At 43.8% G+C, this 27,790-nt stretch overlaps 1 protein-coding gene across 2 annotated transcripts in view; it reads left to right on the forward strand.

Moving 5' to 3' along the window:
• LYN (LYN proto-oncogene, Src family tyrosine kinase) overlaps nt 1-22,880 on the forward strand; it is a 137,614-nt gene extending 114,734 nt beyond the window's left edge. For both annotated transcript variants that reach the window (XM_025394508.1, XM_025394509.1), the window contains exons 11-13: nt 7,976-8,129; nt 11,165-11,296; nt 21,386-22,880. In XM_025394508.1, the coding sequence (XP_025250293.1) occupies nt 7,976-8,129; nt 11,165-11,296; nt 21,386-21,588 (489 nt within the window). In that variant the 3' untranslated portion in view covers nt 21,589-22,880. The remainder of the gene's footprint in view (nt 1-7,975; nt 8,130-11,164; nt 11,297-21,385) is intronic.
• Nucleotides 22,881-27,790: the final 4,910 nt, after the last annotated feature.

Below are 27,790 nucleotides of genomic sequence, written 5' to 3' on the forward strand. Positions count from 1 at the left end.
CCTGGCCAATGTGGCAAAACACTGTCTCTACTAAAAATATAAAAATTAGCCAGGCATGGTGGCGGGCACCTGTAATCCCAGCTACTCAGGAGGCTGAGGCAGGAGAATCTCTTGAACCCAGGAGGTGGAGGTTGCAGTGAACTGAGACCGTGCCACTGCGCTCCAGCCTGGGTGATAGAGCGAGACTCTGCCTCAAAAAAAAAAAAAAAAAAAAAAAAGGTCCTGATTGTCCATTGGTTGGAGGAGTTAAGTTTTGTCTGAAGAGTTGTAGTAAGCTTGAGTTAAGGTATGGGAAGTGGTGGTTGTAGAAGCAAAGGTTCTTGTTATGTAGATGAAGCCTTCAGGTAGCAGACCTCAGAGAGAACAGATGTGAATGTCTCTTATGGGACCTTAAAAGGTGTCAGTTAAATCTCTCCCGGATCAGGAAAAGACCTGGAAAGGGAATGGGATTCTCTACAGAATATGAATTTCCCCTGTAAGTGATGACTTTGCAGGGCCATTTCAAAATATGTCAAAGAAATATATATTAAGGTAAAATAATTTGATCTTCTTTAGAACCTGTTATCTATCATGTGATGATATACTAAAGTCTGGTTGGAATTTAGTATCTTGTTGCTACAAAGAGTCTGTTCTATTAGTCTCAAGATCTCTATTTTCATGTAAATGCTGGTCATTGATGTCTACACTCCAAAAGGAAGAAGGGCACAATGAGTCATGTCCAATTCCCCCTTCTCATCATGGCCTGAACTAGTTTTTCAGGTTTCTTTGAAATCCCCTGGGCCAAAAGGAGGGTCTACCCAGTTGGTTAAGAGGCTTAGAATTTTAATTTTGGTTTACATATTTTGAACGTCATACCCTGGGGAAAAGTTATTTGCAAAGTAAATAGGACTCTAAATTTTGTATTCTGTCCCCACCCTGCCCAGCATAAGTGTCTATGTAAGTGTGTCTGTGTGTGTGTGAAATCGTACTAGAGATGTGAATATACCAACAAATAGAGACACGCTGGCAGCACTACCATGTCGACTTAAGCAGCTGTGTCCCTAGTGACCTCTGAGATGCTGCTTGGGGTCTGAGGTCTATCCCTGTTCCCACTCTGCCACCAACCCTGACAGCTAGGTTGCCTCCACCTGGAGGAAGTGGCACCTTTTCTCACCTGTTGTGGCCCCAAGGGTGTCTCTGTTGAAGGGTTGACACTTCCTGTTTCACACCAGCAGTGGGGGAGAAAGTCCTGCCCCTTTGGGGTCAGAACGTTGGGTAAGACCTAACTTCTGTCTTTCTCTGGTCCACGTGTGCCTCTAGCTGCCTCAAAGACCTGACTTGTGGAAGGCATCTGTTCAGCTGATTGGCAGTGGAGGAAGAGGCAGACACTTGGTTACTAACTCCTTTTCTTCTCATTGTACATTAGAAAGGCCATTCTGGATGACTGGAAGTCTATCTATCCAGCCAAACAAGATAAGGCTGCCCGTTAACTCAGTAAATATTATTATTAATATGTTCTGTGTACCTAGACTTTTCACTGTGTACAAGATACCGAGAGTTTCACCAGAACCCTCCACCCCCAGGATTTGCTCTCTGACCCAGTAGTTCTGTGCCTCCTCCCAGGACAGCAATGGCCTCGGCACGGTGTTCTGTGTCATTGGCTTCAGGCACAGGCATTTTCAGGAAACAGTTGCCTTGCTCCACGCTCAGAGTTTTGGTCATAGTGCACCCCCACAGGCTCCCTTATCCCTGTGCTCAGTAAACCGCTTTTTAAAAATGAAAATGAAAAACACAGAAACAGCAAAGGTAGAAAATACCATCATATGTTTTCACTGAAGGCAAAAAAAGGAACTAAAAAATGTGCGTTAGCCATGCTATTTGAGCCAAAGAGCATGCGAAACATCAGCACATCTCAGCTTAAGTCAAGAGTACGGAAACCTCACTGACATCGTCTCTTTACATGATTAGTCTCATTCTTGGTAATGGGGATATTTTTTATTTCAGACTTCCAGTAGCTTCACGCATCAACTTTCTAAGACAGAGTTAGACATCAGCACCAGATGAAAGAGGCAGTTTAAATTAGTTCTTTGGTGTCAGCAGGTGGTTCAGAAAGTTGGTGTTTTCTTGTCTTTGTTCACCCCTGGGCCTGACCTTATGATGAAGAGAATCACGTGGCCTAAGATGAAGAGAATCTCCTCATTTGATTTAGAACCAAAAGATTGTATCGGTTTCCCAAGCCCTGTGAGTAATAGCTCCAGGCCCAGAGCCATGATAGGGAGGGAGAGGAACTGGGGCCTGACACTGTATCCCCTGCCTCCAAGCCATGAGGCCCACAGAGTCCTGACCTAAGTTGCAGGAGAAACAAGCTCAAGCCATGTGTTCCGAACAGTCGATGGGCTAGGAATTCTTCCAAGGTATTTCGAGAACTTTCCTCACCTGCCCCTTCCCTCACCCCATCTCCATAATGGAGCCTCCTCCTCCCTGGCCTGGGCTCCTTATGCTGGCTCCACACGTCTTAATCCTTTTGTTACGCTGAGTTGCATCCGGACTTCCTCTCCAACCATTATGAGGGTAACAGTCCACCTCTGAGGTTGCTCAAAGGCAATATCTTGAGACTAAGATTTTATTGCAATCCTGAAATAGCTTAAGCTTTCAAGCCTATGATCTAGTGCTGTGCTTCTCAAACTTTAAGCTCTGGAGGCTGGGAAATCCAAGATCAAGGCACCAGTAGATACAGTGCCTGGCGAGGTAATTCTTTCTGTGTCCTTACATGGAAGAAGGTGGAAAGGCAAAAAAGGGTCAAACTCTGTGTGAAGCCTCTTTTATAAGGGCCTTAATCCAATTCATAAGGGAGGATCTCTCATGACCCAATCACCTCCTAAAGGCCCCACCTCTTAGTGTGATTGCCTTGGAGATTAAGTTTCAACATGAATTTAGAGGGACACGTTCAGATCATAGCATCATGCATTTGCAATCGGGGTAAGATTGCCCCCAAGGGAGCAAAAATTGATCCCTTAGGGGTGAGAAAATCTTAGATACTACAATAGTTTGTGGCCCTCCAAAGTTACCTAATACAACCTTCTTTCCTCATACTTAATTTCTCCTGTTAAGGATGCCTTAACTTTAAATTTTAATTTTAATTCAGTAATTCTTCCTGGAGGAATGATAATGGAAAAAAAGTTTGAGAAACAATGTTCTAGATAGAGACAACCTAAACAAAACTTTGCATGTACTTCCTGAAATGGGAACCAGAACTTGGCCTGGGGAGAGCTTGTGATTCCCTTTCTGAGGGGTGAAATTTGGACTTAACAACAATGAGAAGTCTCTTTTTATCTTCTTAGAGAAGAAATACTCTCTCAATGAAATCTTTGGGTTCCAGAAGCATTTAGTTAACTCTTGGTACTGAGCTCTCTTGTGGGTCTGACATTCTGGAGTGTGGTGTTAGGAACGTGGACTTTGAGGTCAGACACACCTGGTGTAAATGGGAGCATTCCCCTTCACTCTGCGGCTTTCAACTGGTTCTTTAATTTCTCAAAGCCTCATTTGCATCTGTACAACGGAAGTAAAACCTACCTGGTCAATTTGCTATTAAGATGAAACATGAATTGAGTGTAAAGGATGTGAAGCAGTGTTTGGTGTATAGTAGTGTTCAATTAGTGGGGGGGGAAATGGTGGTTATTAATATCCATCTACCTACCCACCTACATATCATCGTCATCTTAGTAAAATGTATGTGGGCAAAAAACAACAAAACAGTCTTCTGAATCAAACACATCCTCTTCTCATCAAGCATGATCAACTCTATGTAACTCCCACAGAAGTCAGGCTTTCCAACCTGCTGGAACAATAGGAAGTGGGAGTCCCTGGGGACAGCTGAGCCTTGCTTTATGTATTTATGTGACAGCTCTTTCTGCAGTGCTGAACGCTACATGGCCCTGGAAGAGGAAGAAGGTATTCCATGAAAAGTTGACCCTACATTCAATTAGCCAAAGGAGTCTCCGATTTCTTCCTGCTGTTTGAAATAGAGCTGGATTTACTTTAGCTGTAGTAAATAGACCGACTTCAACAACAACAATTAAGGTTTTTAAAAAAAGAAACCAAGGAAGAACAATACACAAAGACCAGGGAAAGAATAAAGAGAATGAATTAATTTTATGTAAGAGGAGAGTTGTGATATTTATGATCTGAAAAGCAAATCATATCTGAGAGCTTTTATTTTGCTCCCATATTCATTATTTATTCTACTTGGCTAATGCTATTGTTTCAAATCTTGCCTTGGTGAACGCTTTTATTACCATTTAGAATCTGAGCTCCTTAAAGCACTCTGGCATGGAAAAGAAGGCCAAAATACACTAGGCTTGTTGCAAGTCTGTTATTATTTCTGAGAATCATTTTTTAAAAAGCACTCAGATTTATGCAAATACGGGATGTAGGTAGGTGTGACAAAAGCCTTACTAACAAGTCCCTGGAGTGCTTTTTGTAATGAGTTGATCATCAAAATCTGTTCCCGAGAAGGAGCGCCATGTGTGTCCTTGTTGCTGTGTGGAAGGCTGGGTCCCTGCCACCGCGCCCACCTGTGTGGCCAATCAACAGCCTTGGGAGAGGGGCCAGCACAAGGTTCCTGGTTGCTATTGTCAACTGCGGTTTCAGGCCCAATTTGGGACTTCAGCCAGCTTTGGCTTCTTTGGGTTCTTGGCCTAGTTTATATATAATTATTGGAATGTTAGGTAGATAAGTGTCTAAGAACTAAGAATTTTTAAAGGCTGCACTACCATGGAGTGGAGCCGGGAGGCTGGAACAGAGTCAGCTGTGACTGCTCAATTGCTGCTCTCTCATCTGGGCTCCCGTAACCAACTCTAGTCTGTTTGAGCCAGGCATGGTGGCTCTATCGCCAAAAGCCTACTTGGTTATAATCATACACTCCTTTCTTTCACACATGCTCAGCCTGATCTTCGCTCTCCACTTTTCCCAGTGTTACTGGCCCTTTCTAACAAGTCTTGTTGAACTTGGGTTACCAGCAGACAAAAGGAAACAGAGGCAGGGCTCCTCTCTCCCAGCCGCCACCAAAATTGCCACCCCGTGTCATCCGTTTCAGTAGTGCCCACTCTAGAAGGAGCTATCCTGAACTTTCTGACGCCCTCACCATGCCACTCCCTGCTGTTTCTGGGCAGCAGAGGCTTCCTAGAGCAAGTCAGACTCGGAGGAGCTCTGCCCTTACCTGATTGTCACCACTGCCCACCTTCTGTTGACTTCCCAAAGAGGCTGTTTGAATCTTTTCCAGGGTCAGGTAAAAGTTGTGCATCTCCCCAGTGCTCAGAGTTTGTGACAGTTGGGAGAAAGGCAGGGGACACGAGGTCACTGCTCTCCGAACCTGCCCTGTCCTTTTCCTGCTATCCGTGTGGTTTCTGCCCTGCTCAGCCCCTGTCCTACTTCTCAATTTCCTCATGAAATCAAGCCTCCTGCTGTGCTCAGTGCCGGGATGCAGGAATGCGCATGCCCTACACCTTCCTTGGGTTCATGTTCCTGTAGAAATTGTGGACAAGTAGTCAGGTGAGGAGCAGGGAGCGCTGGGGACGCACGCACACCTGGCAGGAGAGGGTGTGCCAGGCATGGCTTCCGGGAGAAGTGAAATCTCAGCTGAGACCGGCAGACTGCTTAGATCGGGTGAAAGGGGCAGGGAGGGAATGAACGTTCCACACAGAGGCAGGGGGTGTAGAAGCACAAAGGAGGGGGTCATGGTGAGGAAGTGGAAGGTTGAGCGGGGGCCGGGTCATACAGGGCCTTGGCAGCAGTGCAAAGGAGCTTGGACCACATTCTTTGTTTCCACTCAGAAGCGAAATACTGGACTGAACAGTCTTTGAGACGGATGTAGGCCACACTGATTATTTTACTTGAGATTTTTGTGACCATGAGAATGTCATCTGCCAAATCCCTGCAGTAGTGGGCTAACAAGATAGTATTCTGGTCATATGAAAACCCCAGTCCATTTCCCTAAGGACTTACTTTGTCTCTGATAAGAGATTTGGTGACAAGTTTGAAGGTTCCAATGTGTACAAGTGAGAATAGAAAAGATATTTTCAGCCCTGGTGGTGTTTATCGACTGGCCAACATGACAACACTGAGAGCATTAAACAGCATAAAAATAATGACAAAGCTATGATCAGCAGCTACAGATGGTTTTTGTACACATTGACCATCTAGGGCAAGTAAAGGGGAGTTCAGGGAAGGCCCACGGAGCAGAAGGTGAGGCCAGGGATTGGCCTAGAGGGGAAGGAAAGGCAGACCCAATACTAAGGAGCTAATCTTTTGCTAAGCAACGTGGTCTGCAACTGGCTGCCGGAATTGCTTGATCACCAGAGATGCTATATCAGATGACTGGGGAAAGTCAGATCCTCCAAGCTGAGCCATCTGCAATTGAAGGTAGAATCTGGCAGAATACATTCATTCCTGCGTGAAAAGTTCGAATCAGAGTTTTCTCTAACTGCTTACCAGATACACTACTACTTGGCTTTCTTTCCTTCTTGCCCTTTTTCTTGCTTCTTACTTCCCTCCCTTCTTTCTCTCTCCTTTCTTATTTCCTTCCTTCGTTTCCTTGTTCCTTCCTTCTTTCCTTGCTTGCTTTCTTCCATCCTTCCTTCCCTCCTTCCTTTACTTTATTCCTTCCTTCTCCTTAACATTATAATTTGGTAATGTCTTCCTTAAAAACCTGACTTTGGAACAATACTACACTTTCTATTCAGCAACGAGTAGTAGTTTTGCCTCCCTATGTTATTGTTGTGTTTAAATCCTGGATTCTTTCCTGCTGTCATACTTTGTCATGAGAGTGAATCTTGCTGGGTGTGGTGGCTCATGCCTGTAATTTCAGCACTTTGGGAGGCTGAGGCGAGTAGATCACCTGAGGCCAAGAGTTCGAGACCAGCCTGGTGAAACCCCATCTCTACTAAAAATACAAAAATTAGCCAGGTGTGGTGGCACATGCCTGTAATCCCAGCTACTCGGGAGGCTGAGTCAGGAGAATCACTTGAACCTAGGAAGCTGGAGGTTGCAGTGAGCTGATATCGCACGACTGCACTCCAGCCTGGGGGACACAGTGAGACTATCTCAAAAAAAAAAAAAAAAAAAGAATGAATCTTTCTGATTATCCTGGAGGGAATATGCAGAGAGAACTTGGAGAACCAGTTCCATGGGCTGTTGATTAACCTGACAGAAAGGACATCCTGTTCTTGATAACTCAATAATTTATTTGTATTAGCATGTCACTTTCTCTAACTCTATTTTTAGAGTTGGTTCGGGCTGCCATAATAAAATTCCATAGACTGGGTGGCTTAAATAAGAGACATTTATTTCCCACAGTTCTGGGAGCAAGGAAAGCCCTGGCAGGTTTCGTGTCTGATGAGGGGCCATTTCCTGGTTCATAGATGGCACCATATAGCTGTGTCCTCACATGGTGGAACGGGCAAGGCAGCTCTCTGGGGTCTCTTTTACAAGGGCACTAATCCCATTCGTGAGGGCTCCACCCTCATGATCTAATCACCTGCCAGGGCCCTACCTCCTAATAACTATTGCCCCCGGGTCAGGATTGCAACATTTGAACTTTGGGATAGGGGGCAGGGAATGGGACACAAACATTCAGACTGTACTATCAGTTTTCTGATTTGAAAAACTGGCATAATGACATCTATATATTTACGTGGATGAATTTAGCAGGGTCTTAAAAAGATTCTTCACACATTAGAAAATGTTAAGACTTGTTGCTAATTTTTTTTTTTTTTAAGGATGACCGTTATTGGAGATTTGGCGGGGGGTGGTCAGTTATTTTAGAAAGGGCTCAAATGGTGATTGCCATTACCCACTACCCACTGTCTTCAAAACCTGAATGATCGAAATAGTATACATGAAAATATTTCAGGAATTCATAAGTTTTCTGGTCTTCCTTGATGGCCCTTTCCAGTCATCTCCCCTACATATGAAAATGAGAGCCTATTTCTGTTTTCAGATTGCAGAGGGAATGGCGTACATCGAGCGGAAGAACTACATTCACCGGGACCTGCGAGCAGCTAATGTCCTGGTCTCCGAGTCACTCATGTGCAAAATTGCAGATTTTGGCCTTGCTAGAGTAATTGAAGATAATGAGTACACAGCAAGGGAAGGTATGTTCCAGTAACGATCTTTAGATGTTTTATTATTGTGTTTTATTTTGTTTTTGTCTGTTTTTGACAAAGCAATTGCAATAGTCATCATTAAGAAAAACTTATTTGGTACAACATTTAAGCTGTACCATAATTGTCTGCTTACGGTTCTATTCTAATAGTTTCTAGAAAGTACTCTCTTGATTAACTCCACATGACACTTTTGTTAGGCTTACAAATGCTATCAGTTGTATTTCAATTAAGCAATACAAAACACAAATAGATTCAGCAAGATCAAGATTCTTGTTTATTTTACATTGTTAAAGTTTTCACTCAAACAATGAATATATGGGGCTGTGGAGGAAATATTTGTAACATTAATTCTATGTTCTTTATTCCAGCCTTTTAATTACAAATTAAAACATGAACATTATCATACACACAGAACTAAATATAATGCAAAAAATCTACTTCTTTATTTTCCTACATTCTGTATTATATATGGGAATCAAAAATGCACAGAGAGGCCTAAGTTTCCCAGCTTGTGGCACACTGTCCGGGAGCCGAGCACGGTCGGGACTGCACAGGCCTTTCTTGGGCTAGGATTGCCGGTGCGGTTATGACTGAGGATTCTTATGCTCTCACCCATGAGAGCTGAGCCAATATGTTTGCAGTGCTCACTCTCTTCTGGAAGAAACAAGCACTTTCTTGAAATTCCTGAGCATTGCTGAGCAAGGATTATTATTATTTTATTTTATTTTTTTGAGACGGAGTTTTGCTCTTGTTGCCCAGGCTGGAGTGCAATGGCGTGATCTCGGCTCACTGCAACCTCTGCATCCTGGGTTCAAGGGATTCTTCTGCCTCAGCCTTCCGAGTAGCTGGGATTACAGGCGTGCGCCACCACACCTGGCTAATTTTGTATTTTTAGTAGAGGGGGTTTTTTCCATGTTGGTCAGGCTGGTCTTGAACTCCCGACCTCAGGTGATCCACCTGCCTCAGCCTCCCAAGTGCTGGGATTACAAGTGTGAGCCACTGCACCTGGCAAGATTATTATTATTTTTAAATGACGTGTTTGTTATTTCTGGAAGAGGTAATAAGCAGATTGATTTGATTTGTTGAACATCTCCTGCTTCCATCATGTGTAGGATGGTTCCCTTCCTGCCTCAAGCATATGTTCTCGAAAGTGGATTAACTTATCCTTGACCTCAATGATTATCTCTAGCAAAAAGGCAGGCAAAGGAGAATGATCTAAAGAAAAGGAGTTAAAAAAATAATAGCTAAGGCCGGGCGCAGTGACTCACGCCTGTAATCCCAGCACTTTAGGAGGCCGAGATGGGCGGATCACGAGGTCAGGAGACCGAGACCATCCTGGCTAACACGGTGAAACCCTGTCTCTACTAGAAATACAAATAATTAGCTGGGCGTGATGGCGGGCACCTGTAGTCCCAACTACTTGGGAGGCTGAGGCAGGAGAATGACATGAACCTGGAGGCGGAGCTTAGAGTGAGCAGAGATTGCTCTACTACACTCCAGCCTGGGCGACAGAGCAAGCCTCTGCCTCAAAAAATAAAAATAAAAAATAATAATAGCTAAAATGTATTGAGCATTTATGATGTGTAAATGGGCTTTTCATACATTATTTCATTTATCTTTACAATAATCCCATATGATAGATGTTAATATTATCATCACTATTCCCAATTTACAGAGGAGGAAACTGAGAGATTCTGCAAGTTTTTGAGGTCCCACAGTAAGTGATAGAGCTAAGATTCAAAGCCAGGAAATCTAACTTCAAAGTATCTGAACTAGAATTGGTTACACTGGTTTTATTGAATCTAACAAGCTGAGAGTTTCACAAAAATAACTGTTCTCAGGCAAAGACCATGGCTTAGTGCAGAGCGCATGTTCTAGATCTAACAGCATCCTCTTCCTGGCATATCTCAGGATGACAATAATGATGCTTACCTTCATTGGTAAGTACCATTCATTGGTACCTTCATTACCATACTTGATTGGTGTTTACACTGTGCCAAGCCCACAGATCAACCCATTTAATCCTCACAGCAACCTAGGAAGGTTTTGTTGTTTCCTCAGTTTACACATGGAAGCACCAAAGCTGCACAAAGACAGCAAGTGACTTGCCAGGATCACACCAAGCAGAAAACAGCAGATGCGGGATTCAAACCAGGGCTGTGGGGTGCCCAAGCCAAGCTCCAGCCATGGTCCTGCCTGCTGTCTCTGCACACTGCTGCTCCAGGCAGGCAGGGGGTAATGCAGGAATGTGTGCCATTGCCTCGCATACAACAGACACCCAGGAGATTCTCTACTGTCCTTACTGTTCTTACTCCAATTTCTAGTTTGTGTTGGGGACCAAAAAAATTTTAAGCCAAGGCATAATAAAGGCAAAAATTTTTTTTTAAGTGGTAGGTAGAAGCCCCTAGCCTTCCAGGGTGCCAGAGTAACAGCCTGTGCCTGAGTCCCTGCCTTCCTCAAGGGGACCCTGCATGTCCCCTTGGGCTGGGTCTGCCTGTCCCCGGTCAGTTGGCCTCACCAGCTCCTTGTGAGAAATGTAGTTTCATCACGAACTCATTCTGTATTTTATACTATGTGTATGTGTTACTTATTCAAAATAAATAATTGAAATTTAAAAAAAAAGAAATCAAAAGAAGAAAGAATGGTCTGGGTGCAGTGGCTCATGCCTGTAATCCCAGCACTTTGGAAGGTCAAGACGTGCAGATCAGCTGAGGTTAGGAGTTGAAGACCAGCCTGGCCAACATGGTGAAACCCCATCTCTACTAAAAATACAAAAATTAGCTGGCCGTGGTGGCAGGTGCCTTTAACCCCAGCTACTTGGGACGCTAAGGCAGGAGCATTGCTTGAACCTGGGAGGTGGAGGTTGCAGTGAGCTGAGATCACACCATTATATTCCAGCCTGGGTGACAAGAGTGAAACGCCGCCTCAAAAAAAAAAAAGAAAAGAAAGTGTGGGGTCACATGTTCATGACTTTTTGTTTAAGCTTAAGTACCCAAGTAAGAACCACATATCTTCTTCCTTAGGTGCTAAGTTCCCTATTAAGTGGACGGCTCCAGAAGCAATCAACTTTGGATGTTTCACTATTAAGTCTGATGTGTGGTCCTTTGGAATCCTCCTATACGAAATCGTCACCTATGGGAAAATTCCCTACCCAGGTATGGTTTACTTAGCTATTTACAATCAAGTGGTATAAATGAGAAAAAGTCAGGTTGCATGAAGGCATTAAAAAGTAATAATAACTTCATCTACCCGATAGCAAAGAATAAGTGCTTTGAGCCAGAACTTGATTGTCATGGGCCGGGAGTGGTGGATCACGCCTGTAATCCCAGCACTTTGGGAGGCCAAGGCAGGCGGATCACCTGAGGTCAGGAGTCTGAGACCAGCCTGACCAACATGGAGAAACCCCGTCTCTACTAAAAGTACAAAATTAGCCAGGCATGGTGGCGCACGCCTGTAATCCCAGCTACTCGGGAGGCTGAGGCAGGAGAATTGCTTGAACCCGGGAGGTGGAGGTTGTAATGAGCTGAGATCGCGCCATTGTACTCCAGCCTTGGCAACAGAGTGAGACTCTGTCTCAAAAAAAAAAAAAAAAAAAAAGACTTGATTTTTATTTTCACTATCTTTAGCATAAATTGTTCTAAAAGTGCTTAGACACTTCTTTGCCTTCTTATTTTATTGAATGTGTGTTCTTTTTCTGCACTGATTAATTCCACCACATACTAGAATGTTCCTGGCATGGTTGTTGGTATTGAGATGAGGATGGATAGACTCAGGGGCTCCTCCAAGGCAGTCCCCCTGACGGAGGAGGAAACCCATATGGAGACGAGGATTTCCAATGCTTCACAATTGGTTTTGTAATAAGTGCCCTGGAGTCTCTCTCTCTTCAGGAAATAACTACCTTTGTTTATCAGTGCAAGGCCCTTCTGCTCTTTAACATACTGGTATCAGTGAGGGCATCATTCAGTATTTATTTCCAGATTCCTAACACCTGAAGCCTGCAGAGCCAGATTCTGTCCATCCCTCCCTTTTTCCATGGTCTGTGCTGGCATGGTTAAGAAGAGGGATTTCGGCCAGGCGCGGTGGCACACACCTGTAATCCCAGCACTTTGGGAGGCCGTGGTGGGCGAATCACGAGGTCAGGAGTTCAAGACCAGCCTGGCCAACATGGTGAAACCCCGTCACTACTAAAAATACAAAAAATCAGCTGGGCGTAGTGTTGGGCACCTGTAATCCCAGCTACTCGGGAGGCTGAGGCAGGAGAATCACTTGAACCCAGGAGGCCAAGGTTGCAGTGAGCTGAGATCACTGTCTGCCCTGGCGACAGAGTGAGACGCCGTCTCAAAAAAAAAAAAACAAAAAAAAACAAGAAGAGGGATTTCTCCCAGAGCTTTCATATTTTCATTCATGTTTGACTATTAACAAAATGTTTGCATGAGGGGAATTTAAAATTAAGTTTTTAATATTTAAATCATTCTCTTCTTCAAAAAATATTTGAGTATGCTAGGCACTCTCAGCTGCTAGGATGCCATGGTATCTGCCCATGTCCTTCAGAGTGAATGCTGTAGTGGAGAGAGACTGATGGTTGTCAAACACACAGCCAGCCTCTAGGATGGTGAGAGTGGTGTGGAGCCTGCATGGAGTGGCTTAGGGATTGGCAAGTACTCACAGAAGGGGGTGGGGAGCTGCTGGTTTTATTCCATGGTCCTGGCAGCAGCAGGGACTCAGAGATGTGAGGGAGGGAGCCTTGGGCTCTCTGAGGTCTGCATGTCCCCATGGGGAGAGCAGCCAGAGCATGGACTTGACCAACAGGAGCAGGAGGCCAGCGTGGTTTGGGCCTCTGTGAGTATTTGATGGATGGATGGGTGAATGAATGAATGAATGAATGACTCACCTAGGCCATTTGATCTCTAGACAGTCAGTGGATGAGAAAGCAGAAGGCTGTGGAGCTGGGGGTTAGAGTGGCTCAGGGAGAGACTTACTGGCCATGTGAGAGCAGTCCCTCTTACTCTGCTGAGATGCAAGCCAGGGAAGGCTTTTAGACAAAGCAGCCACACAGTCTGCATGCTCCCATCACTACTGCTGCATGTGGGGATGAGCCACAGAGAAACTGGGGCAGGGACCAGCTGGCAGCTGAAAGCCTTTGGGTGGTGTCTGCCTGCACAGTGGACCGGCAGTCCCAGGAAATCCCTTTAGTGCCAGCATTTCATCTTCCAGCTGCTCTAGACACTGAGGTTAATGAATTAATATTGCTGCAAAATAGGAAACATATTTCTAATCAGCCCTGATGTCTGATGTTACATATGTCTATCTCCATCTATGCCTACATGTCTTTCTACAATCTGTAGAGAAAGATTATATAGTCAGATTAGGTATATAATCTGACACCTGATAAAATAAACATATAATATCATAAAAGAATGTTCTGTGATACATGTGGTGTGCTGCATGTGACGTGCCGCCACGGCCCCTGAGGCTTGAGAAGGTGATTGAACCCCTCGCTGGTGGCAAAGCTGCTCTGAGCCCCAGATCCGTGTGCCTCTCAAGACCCCTCAGCTGATGTGAGCAATGCCCAGGGTTTGGAAATATTTGGGGTGAAAAGTCATTTTTTTAAAAAAAGGACCAGCCAGGCGGGCGGCTCACACGTGTAATCCTAGCACTTTGGGAGGCTGAGGCAGGTGGATCACCTGAGGTCAGGAGTTCAAGACCAGCCTGGCCAACATGGCAAAACCCCATCTCTACTAAAAATATAAAAATTAGGCCGGGTGCTGTGGCTCACGCCTGTAATCCCAACACTTTGGGAGGCTAAGGCAGGTGGATCACAAGGTCAGGAGGTCAAGACCATCCTGGCTAATACGGTGAAACCCCGACTCTACTAAAAATACAAAAAATTAGCCAGGGGTGGTGGCAGGCGCCTGTAGTCCTAGCTACTCGGGAGGCTGAGGCAGGAGAATGGCATGAACCTAGGAGGCGGAGCTTGCAGTGAGCTGAGATCGCACCACTGCACTCCAGCCTGGGTGACAGAGTGAGACTCTGTCTCAAATATATATATATATAAATAAATAACTAAAAATAAAAATTAGCCAGGCATGGTGGCACACGCCTGTAATCCCAGCTACTCAGGAGGCTGAGGAAGGAGAATCACTTGAACCCAGGAGGTAGAGGTTGCAGTGAGCTACCATTACGTTTATAAACATAAGCAATCCTATTTACTTCACATGAGAGGACTTGATTCATAGAGAGCATAGAAATTGGTAAACATTGCCAAAACATGCCATTTTCCACACTGTTGTAAAACTGCGTATGGGAGAGAATCTACTGATTAATGGAATTATCTGAAAGTATTTTCTTTACCCAGTAAACTGCTGGCTATGTTTTGTTTGTTTTTAAAGTACTTTAGAAGCTATACAGGCCAGGTATGGTGGCTGATGCCTGTAATCCCAACTTGGGTGGATCACTTGAGGCCAGGAGTTCGAGACCAGCGTGGACAACATGGCAAAACCCTGTCTCTACAAAAAATACAAAAAAGTTTAGCCTGGCGTGGTGGCGAACGCCTGTAATCCTAGCTACTTGAGAAGTTGAGGCAGAGAATCACTTGAATGCTTGAACCCCGGAGACAGAGGCTGTAGTGAGCCGAGAAGCGCCACTGTACTCCAGCCTGAGCGACAAAGCAAGACTCTGTCTCAAAAAAAAAAAAAAAAAAAAAGAAGAAGAAGAAGCCATATCATATACTTAGCTTTGTAAAATAAAAAGGAAATAAAAGAAAGCAGGGAAAACAAAAAAGAAAAAAGAAAGTCACATACAAAGCAAACACATTTTTAGAGGAGAAAGAAAGACTAATATAATATACCAAAATGTTGTTAACCTTGGGTCAAGAGATAATAGATTATATTAATTTTCTTCTTGATGAATTTCTGAAATTTCTAATTTTTTTACAGTGATATTTTTATTAAATATTTTATTCTTATCTAAGTAATATATGCACATTTAAAAAGTAGTACAGAAAGACTTTTTTTTTTTTGAGACAGTCTCGCTCCGTCACCCAGACTGGAGTGCAGTGGTGCGATCTCGGCTCACTGCAACCTCCACCTCCTGGGTTCAAACAATCCTCCTGCCTCAACCTCCCAAGTCACTGGGACTACAGGTGTTCACCACCACGCCCAGCTAATTTTTGTATTTTTAGTAGGGATGGGGTTTCACCATATTGGCCAGGCTGGTCTTGAACTCCTGACCTCAGGTGATCCACCCACCTCATCCTCCCAGCAGGAATTACAGGCATGGGCCACCGCACCTGGTCACAAAAAGACTTCTAATGAAAAATTGCCCCACACCTGCAGGAGCTCCTCAAAGGAATCTACTTTCAGGAATTTTGATTCCTTATTCTAGCATTTGCTGCATATAGTTCTAAATATTCTACTCATAACTTTTATCTCTTAAGTTTTTTCCACTTATTATTAGAGAAGAATATGGCCACATACTTTTATTTTTCATTTATTTGTTTATTTGACAGGGTCTTGCTCTGTCACCTGGGCTGGAGTGCAGTGGCATGATCATAGCTCACTGCAGCCTTTAACTCCTGAGCTCAAGTGATCCTCCCGCCTAAGCCTCCTGAGTAGCTGGGACTACAGGCGCATGCCACAACACCCAGCTAATTTATAAATTTTTTGTAGAGACAGGGTCTCACTATGTTGCCCAGGCTGGTTTCTAACTCCTGGGTCAAGTGATCCTCCCTCCTCAACCTCCCAAAGTGCTGGAATTACAGGTGTGAGCCACCATGCCTGACCAGCCATATGGTGTTAAATTCAAGAGATACAAAGAGGTATAAGCTGAAAGATCCTCCACTCTATTCCCAGCCACACAATTCTCTCCCCATAGGCAACCAGTGTTCTCAGTTTCTACTCTAGAGACATCCTATAAGGAGAGTCATACAGTTTTGCCCTAGTGTCTGGTTTATTTCACTCAGCATAACCCTCAAGGTCCGTGAATGGTGTGGTCCATGTCTTCAGCCTCTCTCCTCACTCCTGGTCTTCCATACCATGCTTTCCCCACCTCCACTTGGGCCCAGCATTCCCTGCATGAAGCTTCTCCATTGTTTCTCCTAGCATTCACCTGGGCACTGCCAAGTGGGCTCCAGGTACTGTCCTGCCCTCGGCGCTGGCCTCCCTCCCTCGTGGTGTGTGCTGGCCACACAGTGTGCACCTTCCCGGGGTGAGTTGGGATGGGCCATCTTGCCTGTTGTCAGTGCCCCTCTCTGCAGGCATGATGGTTGCACTTTCTTCCTCTTGGCTCAGACCACTTCTTCCTCTGGCTGCCAGGTGTCTCTTAGCATCATCAGAGATGGAGTTTAAGTTTCTATTTCTTGTTCTCTTTTTTGTTTTGGGATGAATTACAGGAAAAAAAAAAAAAGTGGGGAGGAGGCAAAAGATCTTTACTTCATTATCTTAAAACCAAAACTATGATTATATTTCTCTATAAATTTTATACAGAAAAAAAGAGGGGTCTGGCTGGGCATGGTGGCTCATGCCTGTAATCCCAGCACTTTGGGAGGCCGAAGCAGGTGGATTTCTTGAGGCCAGGAATTTGAGACCAGCCTGGACAACATAGCAAGACCCTGCCTCTACAAAATAATTTAAAAATTACCAGGGTATGGTGGTATGCACCTGTAGTCTCAGCATCTCAGGAGGCTGAGGTGGGAGGATCACCGAGCCCAGGGAGTTTGAGGCTGCAGTGAGCTATGATCACACCATGTACTCCAGCCTGGGCAACAGAGTGAGATCCTGTCCCAAAAAAAAGGTGGGGGTGTCTTGTTGGGTCCTGATTGGGGTCTTGTTTTGCTTTGTTTATACAAAGCGAAAGGTTTGAAAGTGAAAAAATTTTCTGAAGCATCATGTCTTTTCTGGCTGTTTCTGACTGGATATATCTAGCATCTTAATGCCAGCTGAATGAGAATTAAAAAATGTGTCCTGCCACAAACACTCACCGTGATCACAAGCAAAACTCAGAAAATAATAATAGTAATAATAATTTGCCCTTTTGAAAGGAGTGTGATTGGGTGGGAGACTGTAGTCCCAGGGTATCTGGCTCTTCCTGATACACACGTGCAGGGGCCCTGTGTGACTGAAGATTGTCATAGTTTGTGGTGCAGCTGGGCTCCTCCCTGTCGCTAGCTGTCTGTTCCTTTTCTCTGCTGTGCCACATTTTTCTCTTTCTTCTGCTCCTTTACCAACTTGTAGTCTCTGCTGATTTCTACCCACTCCAGATGCCACCCCCTGCTCCCCACCACCTCCTTCTAGTGAGGACACTGTCCCGACTGGGCTGTGTGTCATTTGAGGACAACGCTCTGTCTTAACTATCTCTGCATGTCTCAGAGCTCAGTGCTAGTTTATGACCCGCAGTGAGGACTCAGTAAGTGCTTGTCGAAAGGAGGAAGGATGGAGAATGAAACTGTGTTCACCAGCCAATGCCAATGGGTGATCACCAGCCAATGCCAATGGGTGTTTACTTTTTTTAACTTAGCAACAGGCCAACGCCAACTATCACATGTAACCTTAGGGTCTGGTTGAGGTCCCTCTCCTCTTCTATTTCTTTCTTTCACAAGACTTGTCATTTAATACCGGATGTCATTTGTTGCTTTACTTGTACATAAAAAGATAGGCTTCCGATTCCATTCTTCCAGTTCTTCTTATCAAGTCGAATTCCCCGAACAGGGTGGAGCATGTCCAGCCTTTACCAGCATCATTGAGAGTCCTTCAGAGCTAGGAGAACATACTGGAACCAGGAAGAAAAAAACCTGCTGTGGGGCTAGGGTGACCTAGAAAGCTTTATCTTCTGCTGTGGCTGCATTCTGACCTTTTATGCAAATGAAGTTTCTCCAGGAAGGAAGTGAAAGAGATATTCCAAACTGAGTTTGCAGGTCCAGTTGCTATTTATACTATACTGGATGTTAGTCCTCCCACCACGATCCCAGAATTTCAACCAAGAAAGTAGAAGTATACACAGATCTTTCTCCTGAAATTTATCCAAGTGAGCTTGGCTAGTTAAAAGAACCAGAGCAATGCTGAGGTCGTATCATTTTACAGAGACTAAAACTTCCAAATAAAGAGGATGATACAAATCTGTCTTTGGCTTTGAGCAATGAGAATCAAATGAAGTCTTTTAGTTAGAAAATTCTAGTCACATAAATATTTGAAGATAGACTCAGAATTAGACTTAGGAAAATTGATTTGCTGTATAAATAATTCTCAAGAGATCTGAATCATTATAAAGTTTGTGTGGATCTTTCAATTTCAAAAACAAGGGCTCTTCCAAGACAGAAATGATCATGTCTTCTTTCAGGGGTTTAAATTCAGGAAAGGTCACTGTGTCCTTAGATGAAAAAAGGTAAGTTGAAGGCAGAGGATCTCAAAGTTCACTGGCCATAAGGCATTGTGAGAAATACACAGAAACCTACTCTGTATATAAAGCAAATGTTTCATAAAACCATATTGACCTTTCCTATGTGCAGTGCTTTCTGACCTTTTCTGTTTTATTCTGTTATAATTCATTTTTTAAAATACTGGTAGTTGGCTGGATGCGGTGGCTCCTGCTTTTAATCCAGCACTTTGGGAGGCCAAGATGGGCAGATCACTTGAGGTCAGGAGTTTGAGACCAGCGTGGCCAACATGGTGAAACCCTGTCTCTACTAAAAATATAAAAATTAGCCTGGCATAGTAGTGGGCACCTGTAATCCCAGCTACTTGGGAGGCTGAGGCAGGAGAATCACTTGAACCTGGGAGGGGGAGGTTGCAGTGAGGCGAGATTTCACCACTGCACTCCAGCCTGGGTGAAAGAGGGTGACTCTGCCTAAAAAAAAAAAAAAAAAAAAAAAAAACTAGTAGTACCCTAAAAAAATCAATTTGTTGATCCCAAATTGTTGATCCCAAATGCGGATAGTGCCGCGCAATTTGGAAAACACTGATTAGAGAATACATTCAAAACAAGGTTCTGTTTCAAATCTGGTAAAAACCATTTCCCCTAAAGCTGCCACTTATTTCGAATCCTTCCAGTGACCACGGATGGTAAAATATACAGCTTTGAAAAAGAGATAGCTATGGAAAGGAAATTAGTTGTGATGAATGCAGCCCCTCTCATGTGCCAGAAATTGTATATACTTTGCGTGAAATACAGTCTTCTCTAGAGTTCACATCCTACAGAACAGGGTATCCACAAAATATGCAAAACATACAGGTGTGGATAGGTACTGCTAGATAAGGATATAATTAAAGGATTAATCTCCTTTATCATGCAGGAAAATGTTATTATTATAATCTTTTTTACCCCTTGAAGCTATTCTCAGGATCAAAGATTGACAGTTCAGTTTCTGAATTACTCTGAGACATTTGACCACATTTAAAAATCCTCTATTACCAGGCCTTTTGCAGAGCTCTAGAGGAGTAATGAGCACCTTACTTCTCTCCTGGAGGTCAAGAATATGCAAATCCAGAGTCAGAGTGAGCTGTCACTCTGGCCAGGTACTGCAGATTGGAACAATTTACTGTGTCTGTGAAGTAGCTCCACTTGAGACTATGATTGGGGTTCAGTTTTCCTCCTCAATTAATATCTTGCTCTTAAAAGACAGTGACATCCACGAGATATGTAGTACAAACTACAGACAAGTGTCCTTCAGATTAACTGAACCATCATTATTTTCCAAATTAATCCCTACGTTTTTAACTATTTGGCAAGCATGTAATCAATTGGTCGGGCTGACTTAAGGATGTTGACTTTAAGTAAATGAAAATACCAATTATTAAATGAAAAGCCAATTTTTGAAAAATGTCTGTATAAAATAATATATGGTAAAATTTGTTTTTAATATAAATACACTACAGGTTGAAGCTGAAAGAATGCTACCCCGCAAACGTAATTAAAGTTAAGAGTTAGGATTGAATTTAGGGCCGGGCGCGGTGGCTCAAGCCTGTAATCCCAGCACTTTGGGAGGCCGAGACGGGCGGATCACGAGGTCAGGAGATCGAGACCATCCTGGCGAACATGGTGAAACCCCGTCTCTACTAAAAAATAAAAAAAAAAAACTAGCCGGGCGAGGTGGCGGGCGCCTGTAGTCCCAGCTACTCGGGAGGCTGAGGCAGGAGAATGGCGTGAACCCGGGAGGCGGAGCTTGCAGTGAGCTGAGATCCGGCCACTGCACTCCAGCCTGGGCGACAGAGCCAGACTCCGTCTCAAAAAAAAAAAAAAAGGATTGAATTTAGGTGACTTATGTGAAATGTCAGGCAAGTCCAATATCCTTTTGTTATTAAAGAGAACTTGGCTGTGGCTCCTACTTAACAGATTTTGGCAAACTGAATGCTGTCTTGATCCCCTCCATACTAAAATTTATTTATTGAGTTGCTTGCAGAAATTTCCTTAGCTTCTGTATTAGTTGGCAAGGGCTGCCATAACAATACAACACACTGGGTAATTTAAACAACAGACATCTATTTTTCCAGGGTTCTGGAGTTTCAAAGTCCAAGGTCTAGGTGCTGGCCGGGTTGGTTTCTCCCAAGCGAGGCCTCTCTCCTGGACTTTTAGATGGCCGCCTTCTCCCTGTGTCTTCACATGGCCTTTCCCCTGTACTAGTCTGTGTTCTAATCTCCTCTTATAAGAATATTAGTCATATTGGATTAAGACCCACCCAAATGGCCTCATTTTATTTTATTTTATTTATTTTTGAGATGGAGTTTTGCTCTTGTTGCCCAGGCTGGAGTACAATGGCACGATCTCGGCTCACCGCAACCTCCACCTCCTGGGTTCAAGGGATTCTCCTGCCTCAGCCTTCCCTAGTAGCTGGGATTACAGGCATGCGCCACCATGCCCAGCTAATTTTGTGGGTTTTAGTAGAGATGGGGTTTCTCCATGTTAGTCAGGCTGGTCTCAAACTCCTGACCTCAGGTGATCCCCCCACCTCAGCCTCCCAGAGTGCTGGGATTGCAGGCATAAGCTACCGCGCCTGGCCATCATTTTAACTTGGTTACCTCTATGAAGGCTTTATCCCTAAATATGGTGCAGTCAATTCTAAGGTGTACTGAGGGCTAGGACTTCAACCTAGGAATTTTGGGAGGATGCCGTTCAACCCCTAACAGCTTCAGTAAAGCTTGTTTCAATCATGGTTACAGGACGTCAGGAGCAAAAAACCACTGCAGTACTTGACCCTCTGCCAGCTTTCTAAACGGCATGATTTTTCTTTTTTGTTTTTGTTTTTCCCACCCTAGGGAGAACTAATGCCGACGTGATGACCGCCCTGTCCCAGGGCTACAGGATGCCCCGTGTGGAGAACTGCCCAGATGAGCTCTATGACATTATGAAAATGTGCTGGAAAGAAAAGGCAGAAGAGAGACCAACATTTGATTACTTACAGAGCGTCCTGGATGATTTCTACACAGCCACGGAAGGGCAGTACCAGCAGCAGCCTTAGAGCACAGGGAAACCCGTCCGTCTGGCAGGGGTGGCTGCCTCATTTAGAGAGGAAAAGTAACCATCACTGGTTGCACTTATTATTTCATGTGCTGGGATCTTCCGCCGTGCCTGGATCCTGAAATAGAGGCTCAATTACTCAGGAAGAACACCCTCTGCATGGGAAAGTATTCTGTACTCTTAGATGGATGCTTCACCCAGTTGCAACTTGTACTTGTCCTCAGCAGCTGGTAATCTTACTCTCCTTGACAACGTCTGAGTGCAGCCTTTTGAGAAGAAAACACCTATTCCCTCCAAAAATACACCCAGCTAGCTCTATGTTTACAAATGGACATAGGACTTAAAGTTTCAGAGACCATTGCAATGAATCCCCAATAATATCAGAACTAAACTCATTTATAAAGCTAAAATAACCAGATACATAGCATGACATTTCTTTGTATTTTTCTCTATGCTTTGGCTTACTTGTTAAAAAAAAAAAAAAAAAATTACTAATCCAACCTGTTAGATTTTGCAGGTGAAGTCAGCAGCTTAAAAATGTCTTTTCCAGATTTCGATGTGTTTTTTTTTTCCCTACCTCCCAAAATCTGAGACTGTTAAACATTTTTCTCCCATGAACACTGCTCAGACCTGCTAGACATGCCACAGGAGTGGCGCGCACATCTCTGTCTCTTCCAGCAGGAAGAGCCCGTGAGCACACACAGCTGCCGTGCCGTGCAGTGTGCACCCGAGGGCACCGGGCTCACCTGGACCTCCCAGGAAAGGGAGAAGAGCCTCAGAAACTGCTCTGTGTTTAGAAGGAATATTTTTAAGGGTCCAGCTTTTTCATTTCCACAATTTCCTATATCCAGATTTGTTTTTGACAGTGTAGTTTGGAAGAACTAAGATTCTAATCTCTGAAGAACCTTATAGGGCCTTCTAAAACATAAGAGTTTCCTTTGTTGCTTCAAAGATTTGAACATTATGTTAAAGATCAAGTATTAATTTTAGTTGTACTCTAGAAAGTTAAAGTGCCACATTTGGGGCTATTTTTATGATTCAGCAATCTTTTCTAAATTGTGTAGCATGTGTATGAGACTATTTATACCTAAGGATATGAAGGAACGTAAGTGACTAGGAGGCTCTAGTGAGCCGTGGTGGCGGGAGGTTCAAGCCGTTTTGTTTACTAAATTTTTCTCCTGTAAGCTTTGAATGGAAACTTCTGTATCACATTATGTGTTTCACTTATGCTGTCGTGTATATACCTAATATTTCTATTTTTGATTTTATTTTAATACACCTCGTCCAATAACATCTCAAGCTTTTTATTTGTGTTTACATTTTCAGCTGTGGTCAGTGTAAAAACTGGTCATTAGTTGGGGGTGGGGTGGTTAGAAGTGATTCAATAGAGCTACATACTTTAAACTTGCCCAAGTTCTACCCCCTTCCTTTGAGCATTTCAGATTGGAGAACCAAGGCGTTGATCACCTCAACATCTGAACATCCGTTTATGGGGGCCAGATAGAATTTGTTTTCAAATAGGCTTAACAGGCATCATTAAAATTTCATTCTGTGTGTTTTGTTTAGGCTTGAGGTGCTTAGAAGATGGGATAAAATATTCTACTTTTCTCTAAATTTTAACTTCGTTTCCTATGTGATTTTTTTTAAATGTCCTTTCTAAAATATTCTAAAATTATTGATTCACAAGTGCCATGTTCACAACGATAGAATATTATCATTACATAATGTCTGCACAGTTGGTCCCTGGATTCATGGTGGTAAGTTTTCTGTGTACACCCCCTGATCGCATTTTATTTCAGAACCACAAGTATTACCCAATATGTTACATGGAGTGGAACTATAAAGAATCCCTAAGGCAAAAAGAAGTCTCTAGAAAATGACTAAAGTTTTTTTTTTAGCATAACAAATTTATTTAAAGAAAATTATTAAATTTGTCTTCACCTTGTTTTGCTTCTCCCACTTCCTCCTTCCTCTTCTTACCATTTTCCACTTGACTTTCCCTCTCAATCAAGCATGTGATCCTTCCCTCCATGTGGGCCTGTCACCAGCTTGGGCCTCATCTCTGGTGTCCATCATGTGTGGAAGTCACATGTTCCCTTGATGAACAGCACACACAGTCTCTTTCCTTAGCTATAGGTTTCCAGCCTCCCTGTGACAGACAGGCATAATGAGGGGCTGAGTAGGTGTTTGTAGCATTTTAGGGTCTCCAATGGTGTGCAAAATGGCTCATGTCATCACACCTCAGGTTATTGTACAGAACTGGAAAGACAGAATCCGTACTCCCTACCTCCAAGGTTCTGACTTAGCTGTTGTGCAGTGGGGGATGTATGTCAGTCTATTTTAAAAGCTTCCCCAGTCAACTAGACTTAGTGGCTCATGCCTGTAATCTCAGCACTTTGGGAGGCTAAGGCAGGAGGATTGCTTCAGCTCAGGAGTTAGACACCAGCCTGAGCAATATAGCAAGTCCCTGCCTCTACAAAAAATTTTAAAAATTAGCTAAGTGTGGTAGCACACACCTGTGGTCCCGGCTACTTGGGAGGCCGAGGTGGGAGGTTTGCTTGAGCCCAGGAAGTCGAGGCTGCAGTGAGCCATGGTCGCACGACTGCACTCCAGCCTGGGTAAGAGTGAGACCCTGTCTCAAAAAAAAAACAAAAAAACAAAAACCAGAACCAAAAATCCCTTCCCTGGTGAATATAATGTATGCTCAGTCTTGAGAGTTACCACTTGGTTTGACCCATATTGCAAAGCCCAGCCTTCTTTTTTCTCAGATGGTTTCATTTCTCAAAGGGGAGTGGAAGAGAAGGAAGGAGGAAAAAAACGTGCCTTCCTTCCGGTGAACACGAAGCTCACTGAACCTAAAGGAGATTCACAGGCTGGAAACCGGTGTCCTTAGTAATAGGGGCCACATGGGGCTTCCGTGGCTCCTCCAGGCATCCCTCCCGAGGTTCTGCAGAATCCCCTTGCAGAAAGTACTTCTGATGAGCCACTGGGAATGTGTACTGTCCAAGCCCCGTTCTAGGGGAAATTCACTGCCACAGAAGCCAGCAACCCTAGCTGTCCCAAGGTGCATAAAAGGATAATAAATAAAAGGAGGGAATTAATTTTGTTGCCTACACCAGGGATAGATCAAGGGCACTGAGAGCATTATAAGTATAAACTCATTTCCATGTCAGCTTGTGGGGTCGGCTTTCTCTCTCTCTGTTTTGTTGTTGTTGTTTTGTTTTGTTTTGTTTTGTTTTGAGACAGAGTCTCACTTTGTCATGCAGGCTGGTGTTGCAGTGGTGTGATCTCAGCTCACTGCAACCTCCCCCTCTCTGGATGGAGCGATTCTCCTGTCCTAGCCTCCCTAGTAGCTGGGACTACAGGTCGCCTGGCTAATTTTTGTATTTTTGGTAGAGATGGGGTTTCACCATGTTAACAAGGCTGGTCCCGAACTCCTGACTTCAGGCAATCCGCCTGCCTCGGCTGCCCAAAGTGCTGGAATTACAAGCCTGAGCCACTGTGCCCAGCCAGGGTCTGCTTTCTCTTTATTTCCCTTCCTCTCACAAACTACATCCAGGGGCGGTAGCTGCTAAAAAGGACCCAATTCTGCAACCTCAGCTTCTGACACCTTCAAATAAATTAAATATTGGTCCTAGGGCTCATTCCCCAGTTCTTCTGTCTGTCACTGCCAGGTTCTACAGCTGGTTCTCGGACGTCTCCTGCTTCCTCACACCTCTCAGATGAGATCAAACTGCCCAGCTTTCCTCTTAGCATCTTCCTTTCTTTTCCACTTCTGCTTGGTGGAAGAGAGATTGGAGTTCTCTATTCCCTATATTTTAACGCCACAGATATTTTAGATTAGGTGAAGTCTTGCTGTTCTTCCTGATGGAAATGGTAATTATAAACATACAAAGATACCCACATGCACATCCTTTACTCAGGGCCCTCTTGTGCTTTGGCAAATTATAAAAATTATCTCTAACTCACACAACAACCCGGGAAGATCTGGACAATGCTATCGCTGTTTCACAGCTGAGGGATCGGGAGCGTTTAAAGCCACAGAAGGAACAGATTGGCTTCACTTCATATTGTTTCCGTGTGAAATAAAACCAGCGAAACACCTTTGTGTAGAATATTCCTGACTCAGTTGAGTGTTCTGAGTAGGCAAGGGTATTACTTTCAAGATGCACTACTTGAGCCCACACAGATGGGAGGGGAAAATTTTCCTTAAGTAATTTTATTTGGGAAGAAAAGTAATGCAAGAATTTAACTTAACCATTCACACTTTTAAAGACAATTTCTAGAGACTACACTTCAGAATAAAATGTTTTGGCCAGGTACGGTGGCTCACACCTATAATCCCAACACTTTGGGAAGCTAAATCAGGACGATCACTTGAGGCCAGGAGTTTGAGACCAGCCAGGACAACATCATGAGACCCTGTCTCTACAAAAAAAAAAAAAAGAAAGAAAGAAAAAAATAGTTAAGTTTCAATAACATTTATGTTCCATTTCATAACATGAATATGTACTAAAGCTGATAAAAATTTTATCCCAAAAAGTTTTAACTTGATAGATAAGTAAGAGGAAAGCCTTCCAATTTAATTTCCTCTATTAAATACTTCAAGTCAGAGTGCCAAAAAGTGTCACAGAATTCCCAAGATGGCCACAGATATTCACGGATCTTGAATATTTCTCTTTAAGGGGGAAATGACAGGGAATCGTGGCGGCCTCTATCTCTAGGTCTTTGGAAGGCCTTTAGAAATAATCTAGATTGGCCAATGTTCAATGTTAATGCAGAATTTTAGAAATAAAAAAGGCCTTAATCTACAGCCCCAAAAGTAGATACCATGTCACACAGCAAGAAAATGATCTGTGGTTTTTTTTTGTTGTTGTTGTTAGACTTAAGCTGGGCTTTGATAATAGGTCCTTTATCCCTTATCTACCACCCTTAGGGTCAGGTATGTTTTTGATTTCAGGTTTTTTAAAAAAAGATTAGGGCCTGGGGGCGGTGGCTCACGCTTGTAATCCCAGCACTTCAGGAGGCCGAGGCTGGTGGATCACCTAAGGTCAGGAGTTCGAGACCAGCCTGGAAAACATGATGAAACCCCATCTCTGTTAAAAAATACAAAAAAAATTAACTGGGCATGGTGATGCATGCCTGTAATCCCAGCTACTCAGGAGGCTGAGGCAGGAGGATCGCTTGAACTCGGGAGGCGGAGGTTGCTGTGAGCTGAGATCATGCCACTGTACTCCAGCCTGGATGACAGAACAAGGTTTCGTCTTGAAATAAATAAATAAATAAAAATAAAAACAAATAAAAAAATTAATACAGTGAGTATATTGAATATTTGGTGGTAAAGCCTCAGTGAACACTGAGGAAGAAATCTTTTTTGTTGTTTTGTTTTGTTTTGAGATGGAGTCTTACTCTGTCGCCCAGGCTTGAGTGCAGTGGCATGATCTCAGCTCACAGCAACCTCTGCCTCCCGGGTTCAAGCGATCCTCCTGCCTCAGCCTTCCGAGTAGCTGGGATTCCAGGCATGTGCCACCATGCCCAGCTAATTTTGTATTTTTTAGTAGAGATGGGGTTTCACCATGTTGGCCAGGCTGGTCTTGAACTCCTGACCTCAGGTGATCCACCTGCCTCAGCTTCCCAAAGTGCTGAGATTACAGGCATGATCCAGCACGCCCAGCCGAGGAAGAAATCTTTAATCAAAACATATCTGCATAAAAATGCCTGAATGTTCACACTAAGTGGAATGACTATAGCCTATAAATAGCTTCAGCTCAGGTTTTGCCACCAAATGAGTTCTTAAAAGATCTTTTGGATTGTAGCATCTTTTGGATTTCAGCATTATGGATAAGGGCATGTGGACCTGCACCCCAACAGCTTGAAGAATATGCAAGACCTTTTAGTCTCATGGGTGGATTTGATTCAAACGGAGGACATCCAGATTGTGATCCAGAAAAACCCATTTTATGTATCCACATTCAAATATGCAAAAACATGTATGCTGCTAATCATATCTGTATGCTATTAACCATATAATCTCTGATCAAATACTGCCCTGGCATAGTCTGAGATGTAGCAGTCTAGGTGGAGGGTGAATCTGGTGGTTTCAGCTGACCACAAGAGAGCACAGCGTGGTATGGGAGCTCAGACCACGAAGAAGCGCAGTCCTGGGCTACATTACGAGTGCTGAAAGGCCACGTGCACGAAGA

The sequence above is a fragment of the Theropithecus gelada genome, chromosome 8 (genome assembly GCF_003255815.1).
Source record: "Theropithecus gelada isolate Dixy chromosome 8, Tgel_1.0, whole genome shotgun sequence".
Lineage (NCBI taxonomy): Eukaryota > Metazoa > Chordata > Mammalia > Primates > Cercopithecidae > Theropithecus > Theropithecus gelada.